At 34.7% G+C, this 15,334-nt stretch overlaps 1 protein-coding gene across 1 annotated transcript in view; it reads left to right on the forward strand.

Annotated features, from left to right (window-relative positions):
* The first annotated feature begins 1,665 nt into the window (after positions 1-1,665).
* MSH2 (MUTS homolog 2) overlaps positions 1,666-15,334 on the forward strand; it is a 30,902-nt gene continuing 17,233 nt past the window's right edge. The window contains exons 1-11 of the mRNA XM_086433941.1: positions 1,666-2,119; positions 2,237-2,286; positions 2,395-2,427; positions 3,209-4,285; positions 5,336-5,890; positions 5,980-6,090; positions 6,226-6,315; positions 6,416-6,487; positions 11,638-11,748; positions 12,325-12,451; positions 13,183-13,385. Coding sequence (XP_086290067.1) covers positions 2,071-2,119; positions 2,237-2,286; positions 2,395-2,427; positions 3,209-4,285; positions 5,336-5,890; positions 5,980-6,090; positions 6,226-6,315; positions 6,416-6,487; positions 11,638-11,748; positions 12,325-12,451; positions 13,183-13,385 — 2,478 coding nt within the window. The 5' untranslated portion in view covers positions 1,666-2,070. The remainder of the gene's footprint in view (positions 2,120-2,236; positions 2,287-2,394; positions 2,428-3,208; positions 4,286-5,335; positions 5,891-5,979; positions 6,091-6,225; positions 6,316-6,415; positions 6,488-11,637; positions 11,749-12,324; positions 12,452-13,182; positions 13,386-15,334) is intronic.

The raw sequence follows: 15,334 nt of genomic DNA on the forward strand, positions 1-15,334 counted from the left end.
AAGGTGGGTTCAACAAAAGGAATACCCCCTCCACATCCCCTCTTCTACTTTCCCCTTTCTTACACATTTGCACCCACCACCATGGGCTAGATCACCAAAGGGCCCCTTCTACATAAGGGTGCCCTTAATGATTGAAGCCAACATTGAAAGTCCCTCACACTTGAGGGCACACATCGAACTCTCCTTCGATTCTATCTTTCTTTATTTTAAAAAATGACCGAATTCGAGGTTACCACGTTACGTGGATGGAGTAGGGTGCCTAACACCTTCCCTACTCCATAAATGGACCCCCTTACCTTGAATCAAAGGTTGGACCATGTGCATTATCCTACGAGAGTCATCACATCAAAAATAATTTAATTTTCAAAAAATGAGACATCGGGTGACCATTCACACCCAATTCCATATTTGAATGGTGGCGACTCCAAAACACCCCAAAGTGGAGGGATGTTTGAAAAACATTCGAAATCCCGTGTCCACACTTACGATTTAAATGTCGATATCGCCCTAACCATTCAAACTCACAATTTTTCATCACAAAAAATGGGATTTCTAGCATCCATCGAGTTTTAGAGATCCCATTATAATGAAAATGATTTGAGAAGGAAAAATAAGCCATTTTCAAGGGGTTTTTTTTTTTTTTTTTTTTTTTCATTTTTTTCAAGCATTTTGAAGATGTATGTAAAAAACTAGGGTTTTTCAATTGTTTTGCTTTCTTTTTGGATGAAAATCGATTGAGGATGGCTCTTTTGGTTTGAAATCATCTACACAAGTAGTTATGTCAAGTTTTAAGAAGATCTTTCTATGTATTTTAGTTCGAAAAACTTGAAAAAACAAAATCGGGTGGGTTTTATACCATTGAGGTCGACAATTGTTTTTTTAATTTATTGTCATGTTTATCAATTTTTTTATTATTATCGACCTCACCAATAATTAAAAAAAAAAAAATTTCGACATCGACAATAAAAAAATTGGTGATGTCGACAATAATTAAAAAAAAAAAAATTGTTGACCTTGATGCTATAAAACCAATTCGATTTCATTTTTTTTTTCCAAGTTTTTCCAGCTAAAATACAAGGAAAGATTTGATAGAACGATTTGTGTAGATGATTTCAAATCAAAAGTGCTACCATGATCGATTTTCATCCAAAAAGAAAAGAAAATAATTGAAAAAAATCATAGTTTTTTTATAAACATATTCAAAATACTTGAAAAAATTCCTTCTCAAATCCTTTTGATTGGAATGGAGTCTCCAAAACTTGATCAAGAGGTTGAAAATACAAATTTTTTGGACGAAAATAATGAATTTGAATGATTAAGACAATTTCAAAATTTCAATCATGAGAAATGTCTAGAATGGGGTTTAAGGACTGTTTCAAATAAAACAAATTTATTAAATGAACTATTTAGATAACCCACAAAAATTAAGAATTAAAAAAAAAATTAACGTTAGGAACTATTAAATAATTTTTTCAAAATAAAAAGTTGATTTTTTTCTTCTTAAAATATGTCGTTTTCAATCTTTTTTACACCCACTCATCACTTAAGTCTTCAAAAAAGAAAAATTAATGTTAGGAACTATTAAATAATTTTTTCAAAATAAAAATTTGAATTTTTTCTTCATAAAATCTGCCGTCTTCAATCTTTTTTACACCCACTCATCACTTAAGTCTTCAAATGCCTTCACCTCTAGCTACCCTTGTGAACCGGGTTCATTCTTGAGTGGTAAATCATGAATTGCGGTCCCGAATTCAAACCAAGTGAACCCAGCCAACATAGGATGTGATCAATGAGTCTTGTAACTTTTTGTGGATATTATTCTCCCGATCGTTGGCGAATAGAATATCTTTAAAAATTCGTGAAAATTTCAAGAATTAAAGTGATTTATTAATTTTTGTTTTGTTTTTTTGCCAAGTGCCACGCGCGCACGATAGCGTGCGACCACTCCTCTTCCCAGACACCTATATATATGCAACCTCTCTCTTTCCCGCCACCATCCAAACCTTCCCGCCATTTCCGACCCCTCTCTCTCTCTCTCTCTCTGGCTGAGTGCTTCGCTTGACCTCATCAATGGAGGAAAACTTAAAGGAGCAGGACAAACTACCCGAACTAAAACTAGGTGAAGTAAAATCCCCCATCTTTACTCTCTCTCTCTCTCTCTCATTTCTTCTGTAATGCCATTTAAATGTATGTTTGGATTACAATAAGAATATTTTGTCTTCTGTATCAACTGTAGATGCTAAGCAAGCTCAAGGTTTTATCGCATTCTTCAAAACCCTACCCCATGTAAGTCCTTTTTATTTTATTTTTTATATAAGGTTCTATTCACTTTGCCTTAACTTCCACTCTTTTTAATGCCCTACTATTAACTCTATCTATCCATCGATGCCTCAGGACCCCAGAGCTATTCGATTCTTTGATCGCCGGGTTAGTTTTTTAATTCTTACCAACTTCTTGAGAGTTCTATTGTCTTTTTCGTTTGTTACATTTTTTCAATTTCATCTTTAATTTGGGTAACTGATTCAAGGTATTGAAAAGTTATTTATTTATGTTTTAATCTGTGAGTTTCGTATAATGTACGTGCATTTCACTTCAATACTTCAAGGAAATCATACCGACCATTCGTATGTACCCCTAAAGTCCTAAACAAAGATGATCCTCACTCTGTGCCTCTTTTCTCAATCATCCATAAATGGAACCAGAGTTGTGTTGGCATCATTGTAGTAAATAGTTGTTTTATTACTCATAGTCAGCCTCAATCTTTGGAATAAGGCTTCGATGGCGATGAGTTGATTTTAACTCATCAAAGTTTTTCTACCATTTTGTTTTGAGCTATCTGGACTTTCACCTGTCTACAAAAGTCTCCGGGGTGGGTTTTTTTTTCTTTTCAAAAGCATATGAAGTACTCTCTCTCTCTCACACACACACACACACACACACACACGCACACACGCACACTTAACTTTTATCTTAGTTCCCTTACCAATTAAGTTTGTCTTCTATAATGGGTTAAACATGTTTTTCTCAGCCAGAATTTTGTTCTTGGAACTTCCACCAAAATTTACTAAACATGATGACTTTTCATATTGGAAACATGAAGGAAAATGAGCGACAAACCTATCAATAAACAATAATGAAAATGATCTACAATCTCACACACCTATTATGACTTGCTCAAAATTGTATATTATGATTTTTTTTCAATCAGGACTACTACACTGCTCATGATGAAAATGCAACTTTCATTGCAAAGACATACTACTTCACCACTACCGCTTTGCGACAACTGGGTAGTGGTTCTGATGGTATTTCCAGTGTGAGCGTTAGTAAAAACATGTTTGAAACAATTACTCGTGATCTTCTCTTGGAGAGAACAGACCATACTTTGGAGCTCTATGAGGGTAGTGGATCGAAGTGGAGGTTATCAAAAAGTGGAACGCCAGGCAATCTTGGAAGTTTTGAAGATATTCTATTCGCCAACAATGAGATGCAGGATTCCCCAGTCATTGTTGCATTACGTCCAAACTTCCGTGAAAATGAGTGCACTATCGGACTGGGTTTTGTAGACCTAACTAAGAGAGTAATTGGTTTGGCAGAATTTCTTGATGATAGCCAATTCACAAATGTGGAATCTGTCTTGACTTCTCTTGGCTGCAAGGAATGCCTCCTACCAATAGAGAGTGGAAAACCACCCACTGAAAGCAGAGCTTTACACGATGCACTATTGAGATGTAGTGTGCTTCTGACTGAGAGAAAGAAAACAGAATTTAAGTCAAGGGATTTAGTTCAGGATCTCAGTCGGCTCGTCAAAGGTTCTATTGAACCAGTTCAAGATTTGCTTTCTGGTTTTGAGTACGCATCTGGGGCTCTTGGTGCATTATTGTCTTATGCAGAATTACTCGCAGATGAGAGCAATTATGGGAATTTTACTATCGAAAAGCACAATCTCGACAGCTACATGAGGTTAGATTCTGCTGCTATGAGGGCATTGAATGTCCTAGAGACCAAAATGGATTCAAACAAGAATTTTAGCTTGTTTGGTCTGATGAATAGAACCTGTACAGCTGGCATGGGAAAACGGCTACTAAATAGGTGGCTGAAACAACCTTTACTAGATGTAGATGAAATCAATCGTAGGTTGGATTTGGTCCAAGCGTTTGTGGAAGATGCTGCATTACGTCAAGATTTGAGGCAGCATTTGAAAAGGATTTCTGATATTCAGCGTTTGATTCATAATCTTGAGAAGAGGCAAGCTAATTTGCAGCATATTGTAAAGCTTTATCAGGTATTCTCCCAATTCTTTCTATCTCTATTTTTTTGTGATATATTGTTCAGCAAAAGTCACCTTGTTCCCCAAGTTATTTCATAGAAAAATTTTGTATGAAGCAATCTTATATTAACCTATTAGAGAAAGATAAACCTATATATGTATGTATATAATGATTTTTTGATCTCGTGGTATCCTCACCCTTTGGGTGGGACTAATCCAACGGTCACATGCACCACCCCCTCGGAAAGTCCTACGTGCAACAAGTTGAGTCAAGGGTCAACAGGACCCTGGAGGGTGGCCCCAAGACATTCATAGCTTCGTGGGCTTTCGAACACTCGACCTACTCTTTGCTGAGGAGGTTATCAAGGCTCAGCTTGCCACTAGGCCAACCTGTTGGGGTTAAAAGATAAACATATACGGGGAGCGTTCGACTGATAAAATGGAGCCAAAACTTTTGTCCTAAGTGGGTTAGAAATTTCGGATTGAACTGATTTTTTGTGAGGATGATCTCTATGGTGAGGGATCATCCTCACCAAAAATCAGCCCAATTTGAAACTTCTAACCCAATCAAAATTATTTTAGAATTGTGCACCGTCGATTTTTTACTGAATTTGTAAACCACTTTTGATGGACTTGGAAGTTTCAGATTGGGCTGATTTTTGGTGAGGATGTTCTCCTCACCGTAGAGATCATGATCAATTCGAAACTTTTAAGCCATATAGGACAAATTTTGTCAACAAACATTGTTGGCCTAAGATTGTCAGCCGAACGCCCCCTATATATATATATAATTTTACTTGCTTTAACTTCTTTAATAACTTTTATTCCATTACCCGACCCAATGTTGCATGTCTTGGAGGTTCATGGAGATATTGAAATAAATAGAGATTCATTTTGAATGAGATGTGTCTATATGTCTCTTTTTATACGAAAGAATGTCAAGATCATCAATAATGATTAAATGTTGTTGTACATCATAGGTTGGTCAATAAACCTCTGATTTACTGTTTCCTCTACTTTATTTATTACTGTTGCACCTCTTAAATAGTTCTTTTATGAATGCAGTCAAGCATCAGACTTCCTTACATCAAAAGTGCGCTGGAACGGTATGAAGGACAATTTTCATCACTTATCAAAGAAAGGTATTTGGATCCCTTGGAATATTGGACTGATGATGATCACCTGAATAAGTTTATTGGTTTAGTAGAAGCTTCTGTCGACCTCGACCAACTTGAGAATGGGGAGTACATGATATCATCTGATTATGATTCCAAATTGTCTGCATTGAAGGACGAGCGAGATCTTGTGGAAAAGCAGATACACAATTTGCACAAACAAACTGCTAATGATCTTGATCTTCCTGTAGACAAGGCTCTGAAGTTGGACAAAGGGACACAATTTGGTCATGTTTTTAGAATTACAAAGAAGGAGGAACCAAAAGTTAGAAAGAAGCTCACTACCCATTTTATTATTCTCGAAACTCGGAAGGATGGGGTAAAATTTACAAATTCAAAGCTTAAAAAATTAGGGGATCTGTATCAAAAGCTACTTGATGAGTATACAAGTTGTCAGAAAGAGTTGGTGGTTCGAGTGGTTCAAACTGCAGCAACTTTCTCTGAGGTATTAAACTGTATGTTTTACTGGGAAACTTCTTTGTTTTTTCTATGTGGTTATTATTCTGGGATTCATGTGCAGTTTCTTTCATGTAGGTGTTTGAGTCTTTAGCTGTGGTTCTTTCTGAATTAGACGTCTTGCTTAGTTTTGCCGATTTGGCTACAAGTTGTCCTACTCCCTACATAAGACCAGACATCACTCCCTCTGTAATGATGGCCTTTCTTTGTCTCCCACTTTACATTATTTGCTGCAATTTGATTTTTTTGTTTTTGTATTTGTATTCATTATTAAGGAAAATATTCTTTGTTATGAACATGTTATACTTGGTTGAGGGATTACAGGATGAAGGAGACATTATACTTGAAGGGAGTAGGCACCCTTGTGTGGAGGCTCAAGATGGGGTGAATTTTATTCCGAATGACTGTACTCTTGTGAGCATTTATGCGATTTAGTGGAAATGATTTTTTAGTCTTTTTTCCATTGAAATGTCTTTAATCTTTTTTATTTTTTTCCTCTTATTTGACAAATCAGGTAAGGGGAAAGAGTTGGTTCCAAATCATCACGGGACCTAACATGGGTGGAAAATCTACTTTCATTCGACAGGTTTGATGTTTATCGTTTGGTGAATTTATATTAATTCTTTTTCCCTTTTACTTCATATCCTGTTTTAATTTTTTTTTGTAGACATATATATATACAAATATATCCATAGAAATTCATCTAATATATTATTTGCTGAGGCGAGAGTTGATAAAGTTTCTTTACTGAGAACCAGGATGAATTCTTTGTCATGCAATATAATGAATAGATCTAGGTTATTGGTACTTTGGGTATTGGTACTTTGGGTAAAACTTATTTAACAGTTGAAAATATTGTGTATTAACCTGTGATGCCAAGCTAATGCTTACTCCTGATATGAAACATATGTCAATATTGCCATATCTTCCAATACATTTTCCTTTTGCTGTTCTTTTCCATCCCACATTTCCTTCCTGTCATGATTTAAAATATTTCATTGGCAAGCTATGAAGGAATTATATTGTACTACAAAATTCCACATACATGTGCTGACAATCACTACTCTCAATATATTACTTCGGCAAGACATTTGCATCACATATATCATACGACTTTCATTTGGAGCAATGGATGCGAGTCAACCCAAATCACTGTACCATGTATTTGTCTGATAGTAGCTATCATATGAAAGGATGTGCAACAAGTTAAGTCTTCTTGGGAAGACCAATATAGGAAGTGGAAGTGGACTGTCGCATGATTTCGAAAGGGGCACTTGTTTTTTGTGCAGTTCTGTTTCTCACGTATGAATCTTGTGGTAAAAAAATGTAGTCCAGGACAGTTAAGTTGTGCAGTCAACACATTCTTGGTAAATACATTCTACTGAGATTGTATCTATTGGAATTTTTTTGACAAACGGAAGTGGTACATTTGAAATAGAAAGAGATGTAGAGAATTTATAAAAAAAAGAAAAAAAGAAAAAAAGAAAAAAAAGATATGGAGAACCACATAATAGTCAAGATAATCTATACTTGGTAGAAGATAATAGGTACACCAAAGCAAAAGATACATAATAGTATACCCATCCCCACATCAGTATTTCCCAATTAAAGACAAAATCCTCAAAGAAAATCCATTTGAATGGATCTTGGCCAAGGGAACAAGTATGCTTTTGCCATCAAAATGGATTTATGAAGGATCACATTCTTTCCCTTCAAATGTTTTGCTATGTAGTGTTGTCAAATGCGATCGCATATGCTATTCTCTATGAGTAAATTGCACATGCCATGATGGCATAGGTGATTTAGGGTTTTTGGTTCATTATGCAATAGCATACAAAAGTATGTGATGGCATATTACTCCAATAGGCAATGATTTGATTATTGGAGCATTAAATTGAAGTTTTTTTTTATAAAATCTATATTCTCCTACAACTTCCCTATTTCCACCCCCTATTCATGCATTATTCTAAGCTATTTCTTTTATTCTTTTACTCGCATATATTCTCTTTAAATTTATTTTTGCTTTATTTTTTCAAAATATCGAGTTTATCCATTCTAACATAAGATCATAGTATCCAATGATTAAACTATAAAAGTAGAATCCACTTTAATATCTAGAACTACAACTTGATAATTAAAGTAGGCCACATTCGTATCATGAATAATTGATATATTATTGACTATTTAGCTTCTTGAGTTCTTTGATTCTTGTTACTAAATGACTAATTGTAATCAATTTTATTCAATTTGAAAAATAAGTGCTATTCAAAATCCAAATATATTGTTATAGGTTTGTTTTTATTTTCTTATATTTTTTAAATATTTTCCCTCTTTTTTTTCTTAATTTTTACTGTTTTTATTTAATTATTTTTAAAGAAAAAATATTTTGTGCAATATGCAAACGCATATGCGCACATCATACGCTATTTGATAACATTGCTGTTATTCCTTGCTTTCCAGCTACTCCAATAGATTGCAAAATGGTAGCATTATTTAAGAATTTTGACTTCAAGATTAAATGCGTGGGAGGACGAACTAATAAAAAGGGATATAATCTAGAAAACAAGGTTCCAGATTATGCTTAAGGAGAATAAGTGAGACCAAATCTAAGTAGCTCGGAACAATGAATTGCGAGATCATTGACGATCTCACATCTTTTTTCACGACAGCTAAATCAACTACAACTCACTTCTTTGCAATTAGATGACCGCTAGTTATATTTTATCAAGTGTAGACACCAAGCAAAGTAGGTGACTTCAGATGAGCACTTTTACTCCCAATTAATATTAGGGTTGTCATTGGATTGGATCATACCCTAAATCAGATCTGTTCTGATCCAATAGCTTAGGGTCAAAATTCAATCCATTTTTATCGATCTGGTTCCAAATTGACCTTGATCCAATTTGAAATTGATCTGTTGACAACCCTAATTGATGACCTTGGAAAGTTGCATTGTTCGGTTGGGCGATCGTTGAGTGGAAATATTTTAATGAGAAATCTGTCACCTCTCCTCCTAAAAGCCTATTTGAGGACATTCAGACTTGCTGCAAATTCCCCCCAATCATTCATTTTTCTTACCCCTAGGCCCTGTTTTGGTCTCCTAGACCATCCAATGCCTATGTCCCACGGGGTTTGAAAAAAATGGGGTTAAAATCGTAATTTTATTTAATAATTTTTTTTGTAGAAATTATTAGAAATGATTAAAATCGTAATCAATTTTAGAACATAAAGATCTCTCAAATATTCACCCAAACTTAGAAGGGCATATATAAAATTTAAAGGCATTTGAGAGGGGGCGTTTAATCGCTTGAATATTGATGATTACATGGTTTTCAAATGTTGGTTGTATTGACTTACCAGCTTGCTTGGTAGTTGGTATTATCTTGCTAATAGAAAATATATATATATATATATATATATATATATATATATATATTTTTCTCTTTTTTTATTGCATGACCTTTTCTTCATATAGAAAATTGAATCACTTAGCTAAAGAAATTAATATAGAAAATTGAATCATTAATTTGCTTTGCCACTCCCTAGAAGGGCCAAATTCATTAATTTTACTCGAATTCCTAATCTACTAATCTTTTGGGGATACACACCTTTTTCTTTTGATCGGTAAGCCTGTTTTGAATGAGTTCAGTAACTCAGATGCACACTTTTCCTATTTGATGAAGTGTACTTTGGCTTCTCCTTATCATTTTCACCATGCAATATCGAGCAAGTGATTTAATACAAGTCATACTTAACACGTCTAGTTGGGTGATCGACCAGTTGTGGGAGGATTTATTCCATCCGCACATGAATTAGCTGTTGTTTCTTGGATTGGGGAATAAAATATGAGCTTAGAAATTTTTTTTTGATTGGTTGAACTTAGATTTTTTTTTTATGGGTAAACAAATTTTATTAAAAGCACAAACAAGTGGTCGAAGTGACCGGCCTGAGAAGGAGTACAAACCAGCAACACCTTAGTCAGTCACAAGGTGTCTCATCTAAAAGCAACCCCCCTTAAAATTCCAAATCTAACTTACACCAATAAAATAAACATCCTAAAATGCGCAAAATTAAGTCATGAAGAGAGCTATCGACGCTTTTGAAGATTCTCCTGTTTCTCTCATTCCAAGTATGCCAGTAGATAGCAAAAGGTAAAAGAGCCCAAAAAGTTCTTTTCCTACCAGTAAACACATTCTTAGCTCAACAAGGAAACAAAGTTTTAACTGAAGAAGGAAAGACCCAAGAAATTTTGGAAGGGAGAGGAAAAGGGACCGTATATTTGCTTCAAAGGGGCAATCTAACAGGATATGGTCAACCGATTCACCATTAGTGCCACACAAGGAGCAAAAATTTGGCAAAACAAAACCTCTAGAAATTAGATGATTAAGAGTAGGAATCTTATCCAGAGCTACTAACCACACGAAGAAAGATACATTCGAAGGAACCTTTCCCCCCAAAAGGAGAAGGCTGGGAACACCAAGAAGTTAGAGTGAGGAACCAAAACCGACCTAAAGGAACTTATAGAGCATTTCCCATCCTTACTGCAGGTCCAATCCCAACAATCTTGGCCAGACTGCTTAAAATGAATGAAATCGAGTTTGGATGTTAGGTCTGCTAGCTCCTAAATATCTAAGTCTTTGAATTCCCTTCTAAATCCCAAATTTCACGTGGAACCATTACCATCTCGAGTTAGGAAGGCTGAAATGGGCAAGCTCTCCTTTGAGGACAGTTCACGAACCAATACTTTTATTTTTTATTTTCCTCTCATAAAGATGATTACATTTAATCATGGAGACCAAAGTAAGTTTGGAAGACCTTGGAGAAGGGCCTTCATCATTTATGTAACATATGCTTCTTAATACCACTGAACTGATGGGTGATTGTAAATTGTAGTAGATGATACTTTTGCAATTGAGCAGCTAAATACTTTCATAAATATATGGGTAACATTCTACCTAGGATACCTAGATACTTTTGAGTACTTCACATGGCCTCAACACAATACAATATAAGTACAGGTGTTGGAAGCTTCATGGTAACTTGTAGAAAACATTGTCAATGTCTCTAATTGTATTCTCCATTATTTTCTGAATTTCTGACATTTTTTTTTGTTTGTATTTTTTCTTATAAAATATAAATTATATTCTGAATATAAAATTTGCTAATCTTAGAAGATCTGTTAAACATACTACTTCGACGGCTAAAGATGTATTTTTCCTTAATAATACATGCATCTCAGATGTGTTAGGAATATTTGTACGTGTCATGGATTTCATGAAAGGCCAAGTTGTATCCTTCCTTATCGTACCATTCCCATATATATTCATGTTCTATTTACTGGCATAATTCCTACGTCATTTAGAAATAATCCATTCATTTATTGCATTTGAGATAACTGGGGCAACCCAGCTACTAGGATGTAGTACAAATCATTATTCGAATCCAAGGTTTTTGCTTGACAAATTTTTGATATCTCTAAAATCTAATAATTATTTTTATATCACTTTAGTGCATGCCCAAAATGCATCAAAATGCACATAAAACTGCTGGATTTGTAAAATTCGACCACAGGTTTTCCATTGACTATGTGATTTAAAGTTTTTGAACCTAAACAATCTTCTCTCAATTTGAGATTTTATTTATAAATCCTTTCAGATTTTGGATCTTTCATAATATAGGTAATATGTTTTTGTAATTCATAATTGGTTACACATATCTGTTTTTTGACGCTAGCAGGTTGGTATGAACATCTTGATGGCTCAAGTTGGTTGTTTTGTTCCTTGTGATAAAGCAAGCATTAGTGTTCGAGATTGTATATTTGCTCGTGTGGGTGCTGGCGATTGTCAAGTGAGTATAGTCTATGTGCTGGCATTTAAAAGATTATCTTAATGGAAATGAACTTAATGAAAAGTTTATGTACTTCAAGTCTTTGGGTCAGCTTGCTATATGGTATGCATTTAATAACTTTTTTATATTTTCCCATACAAGCAGAATTGTTCTTGTTTTCATTCTTCTTGCGTGTCATTTTAAAACAATTTTTATGTTTATAGCACTCATACAACGGATGAGCATCATCTTTCCTCTCTTATATTGTTTAAGATTCTTGACCATCAATGCATTAATTATTGTTGTTGAGTGGATTGAAACGATGATGGCAGCTGTTGGTTTGAGTTTTCAAACCCAACTACTGGGAAATTGTTTATTATTTTATTCCTGTTATTCCATCCTTTTGGAAAGTGGGAAATTAATGTCTGTATGTGTATTGTACTTGTAAGATATCTAATGAACAAAATATTGTGTTTACAATGTCATGGTCAGAAAAATCTGAAAGTTTCTGTCCTTTTAAATGGTTCAGTATAAATTTTACCTCAATTTGGATGTACTGCATTTCTCATTTGGGTGTTTATTTTTTTGGTTTTGTAGTTCCGTGGAGTCTCTACCTTTATGCAAGAAATGCTTGAAACTGCTTCAATTTTGAAAGGAGCTACTGATAAGTCGCTAATAATTATTGATGAGTTGGGCCGTGGAACATCAACTTATGATGGATTTGGTTGGTCTTTTACCTTGCTTGAATCCATAATATATATGTATTTTGTTGATTCTATCTGCAAATTATGTATTTTGTTGTTTTGCACTTGTGAGACAACCTAGAGTTTATTTTCTAAAAGATAGCACCTACTGTCATTTTATTTTGGTAGGCACGCAAGTGAAGTTGGGTTTTGAACCCAGGTTTTTTGTATTTCCACTCACCAGCTTAGTTCCTACTATCTTCAGTTGTGATTAAATGTTGTTTATGTGTTCTATTGGCTTCATTTTTCACATTATTAATTTTTTTCACAATATTGTGTCTGGGTTTATACACATGATGTGTATAGGCATGCCGGTGAGCTCAATAACTGCAAGGAGTGTGCAGTAAAAAATAATTAGGAAAATTCTTTCAAGTTCAATTTTCAACAAAACTGGCATCTGTTTATGGTGAATCAACATTCAAATATTTTCAAATATATCATCTAGGAGGCATGGAATTCAATTTTTTTTTTACTGTGGCGCCATCATTTTGCATTTTCTGAAGATAATCTTTCCTTATGGTGATTGGATCCACCCTTGCCAAATATTATTTTTTGTTACATGGTCGATCAGTTTTGTTCATTTTGATGAAGAATCCTCTGCATCTTTCAGGCAGCATGTATGGTTACATCATACTGTGTCTGGATTTATCTGTTAGATTTTAGTTGCATTAGTTACTATTTTTTTTTAATCAAGTTTTATTTCTGTAATCAGGTTTAGCTTGGGCTATCTGTGAGCACCTTATAGAGGTGATCAAAGCACCAACTTTATTTGCAACTCACTTTCATGAACTGACTGCACTAGCTCACAGAAGTGTTGGTAGCGAGCCTTCTAGAGAGCCCATCCTTGGCATTGCAAATTATCATGTTAGTGCGCATATTGATACAACAAGTCGCAAACTGACTATGCTTTACAAGGTTGGTGCCTAGCGCAGAATAAGCTTATTTCATATACAGCATATTCTCTGTTTTCTGTTTTACATTTTGTGCAATTATTATTTTTAACCATGCATTTTGTGTGCACACACAGATCAATTTGTTTTTTGGAGTCCACACAAATTGGAAACACAAAACTCGCATAGGAAATCCATTTAAACCTTTTGAAACATTTTTCCATGTTGGGGCCATTAATGATATCATCCGAAAAATGATACCCTGTAGAAAAAGGACAGCACACACAACTAGGCATCCTTTTGTAAGAGCACAGGGAAAAGATGAGGAGATAAGCGATGGATTTCTCAATGAAGTTTGATGTATTATGCATCTGGAACAGTGGCTCATCTCGACTCCCAGCTAACATTATTCTCTACCTTAATGAAAATAATCACGGAAATATGCCTCTAAATCATGCTAATACCCAACTATCAATGGGGTTAGCCATTAAAAGCTAAATTCTGTTGGTGTTAATTTAGTTTCATTAAGAGAGAAGATAATCTGATCTTAGCCACAAACTTTTCTTTTTGATAAGTGGAAATATTATTGATAAGGGGACAAGGAGTCTTCAAAGGAAAAGATACAGCTTACAATTTCCCCCTACTAACAGTGTTCCATCAGAACAAGAAATCTTCAAAATTTAAGCATTGCCCAGGCGATTGCCTTGTTTGGTTAAGTCTCCTAGTGCCTTAGATATGGCTTAGGTAAGCACTAAGGTTAACTAATTTTTTATGCTTATAGTTAATATATTAGTTCAGTTATTTTTTTTATTAACTTTAATAATCTATTGTATAGTTTTTTTCTTTGTTGTTCTGCAATTGGAGGGATTTATTGTATAAAAAAAGAAAAACAAAACCTATGGGAAATCATCTCCTGCGTATAAGGTGTTTTTGTGAGCACTCCTTTTACAAGAGGGTCCAATTTTTTATTGCATTCTTAAAGGTGTGTCTATACAAGATATTCAAGTGGATGCTTTCTTTGTCTTTAAAGAGAGAATGTTACTTTCTCTCTACCCCTCATCTACACCTACAAGGCAAAATAGGGAGGGAATTGAGTGCTCTCCTTTGGGCAGTACTTTTTTGTTATTCCATAATTGGATGAATTTATTATAATAACGGAAATAAAATACAAAACCTAGGGGAAATCATCTGCCGCATATAAGGAATTTTCGTTTGGTGTTCTGAGTAAAAACAGTTTTTACCCCAAAATCTTGGTTTGAAACACTGTTTAGCTTCAGTTTGGGTCCTTCTACTGCTCCAGTGTCAAACACTTCTGTTGCATGTGAACTCATCCCGTAGTTCTCATCCATCTCTTCATCATAGTATGATGAAAGATCTGCTACATTGAATGTGGCTGACATACCATAATCTCCTTGAAGCTCAATTTTGTAAGCATTTTCCCCAGTACTTTGCAGTACCTTGAAAGGACTATCAGCTTGAGGTTTAAGTTTTCCATGTGCACTAGGCGGAAATTGTTCTTTACGAAGATGAAGAATCCATACTAAGTCTCCTTTAATTTTAGCAGGCTTCCTATGTTTGTTGGCATTTTTTTGATTTTTCTTATTTTGCTTGATGATGTGATCATGCACTTGCTCATGCAGTTTTTTAATATAATTAGCTTGATCCTCAGCAACACCACTAAAATAATAGGTAGTAGGAAGTGGTGCCAAGTCTAATGGACTAATAGGATTGCGACCATAAACTACTTAGAAGGGACTGCTTTCAGTGATTTGACTAGTGGAGCGATTGTAAGGAAATTTCACTTGAGCTAATGTGAGATCCCATTAACGAAGATTGCCGTGAACTAAACTCCTCAAAAGTCAGCAAGAAAGTATTTTTTAGCATTATCAGATCGTAAAATACAAATTGACAAACCAATTTGAGTTTGTATTTCCATATGAAAGACTTCAAAAATAGTAAACAATTCAGAACAGT

This window comes from Akebia trifoliata, chromosome 3 (assembly GCF_017979445.1).
Source record: "Akebia trifoliata isolate Shusen 1 chromosome 3, ASM1797944v1, whole genome shotgun sequence".
Lineage (NCBI taxonomy): Eukaryota > Viridiplantae > Streptophyta > Magnoliopsida > Ranunculales > Lardizabalaceae > Akebia > Akebia trifoliata.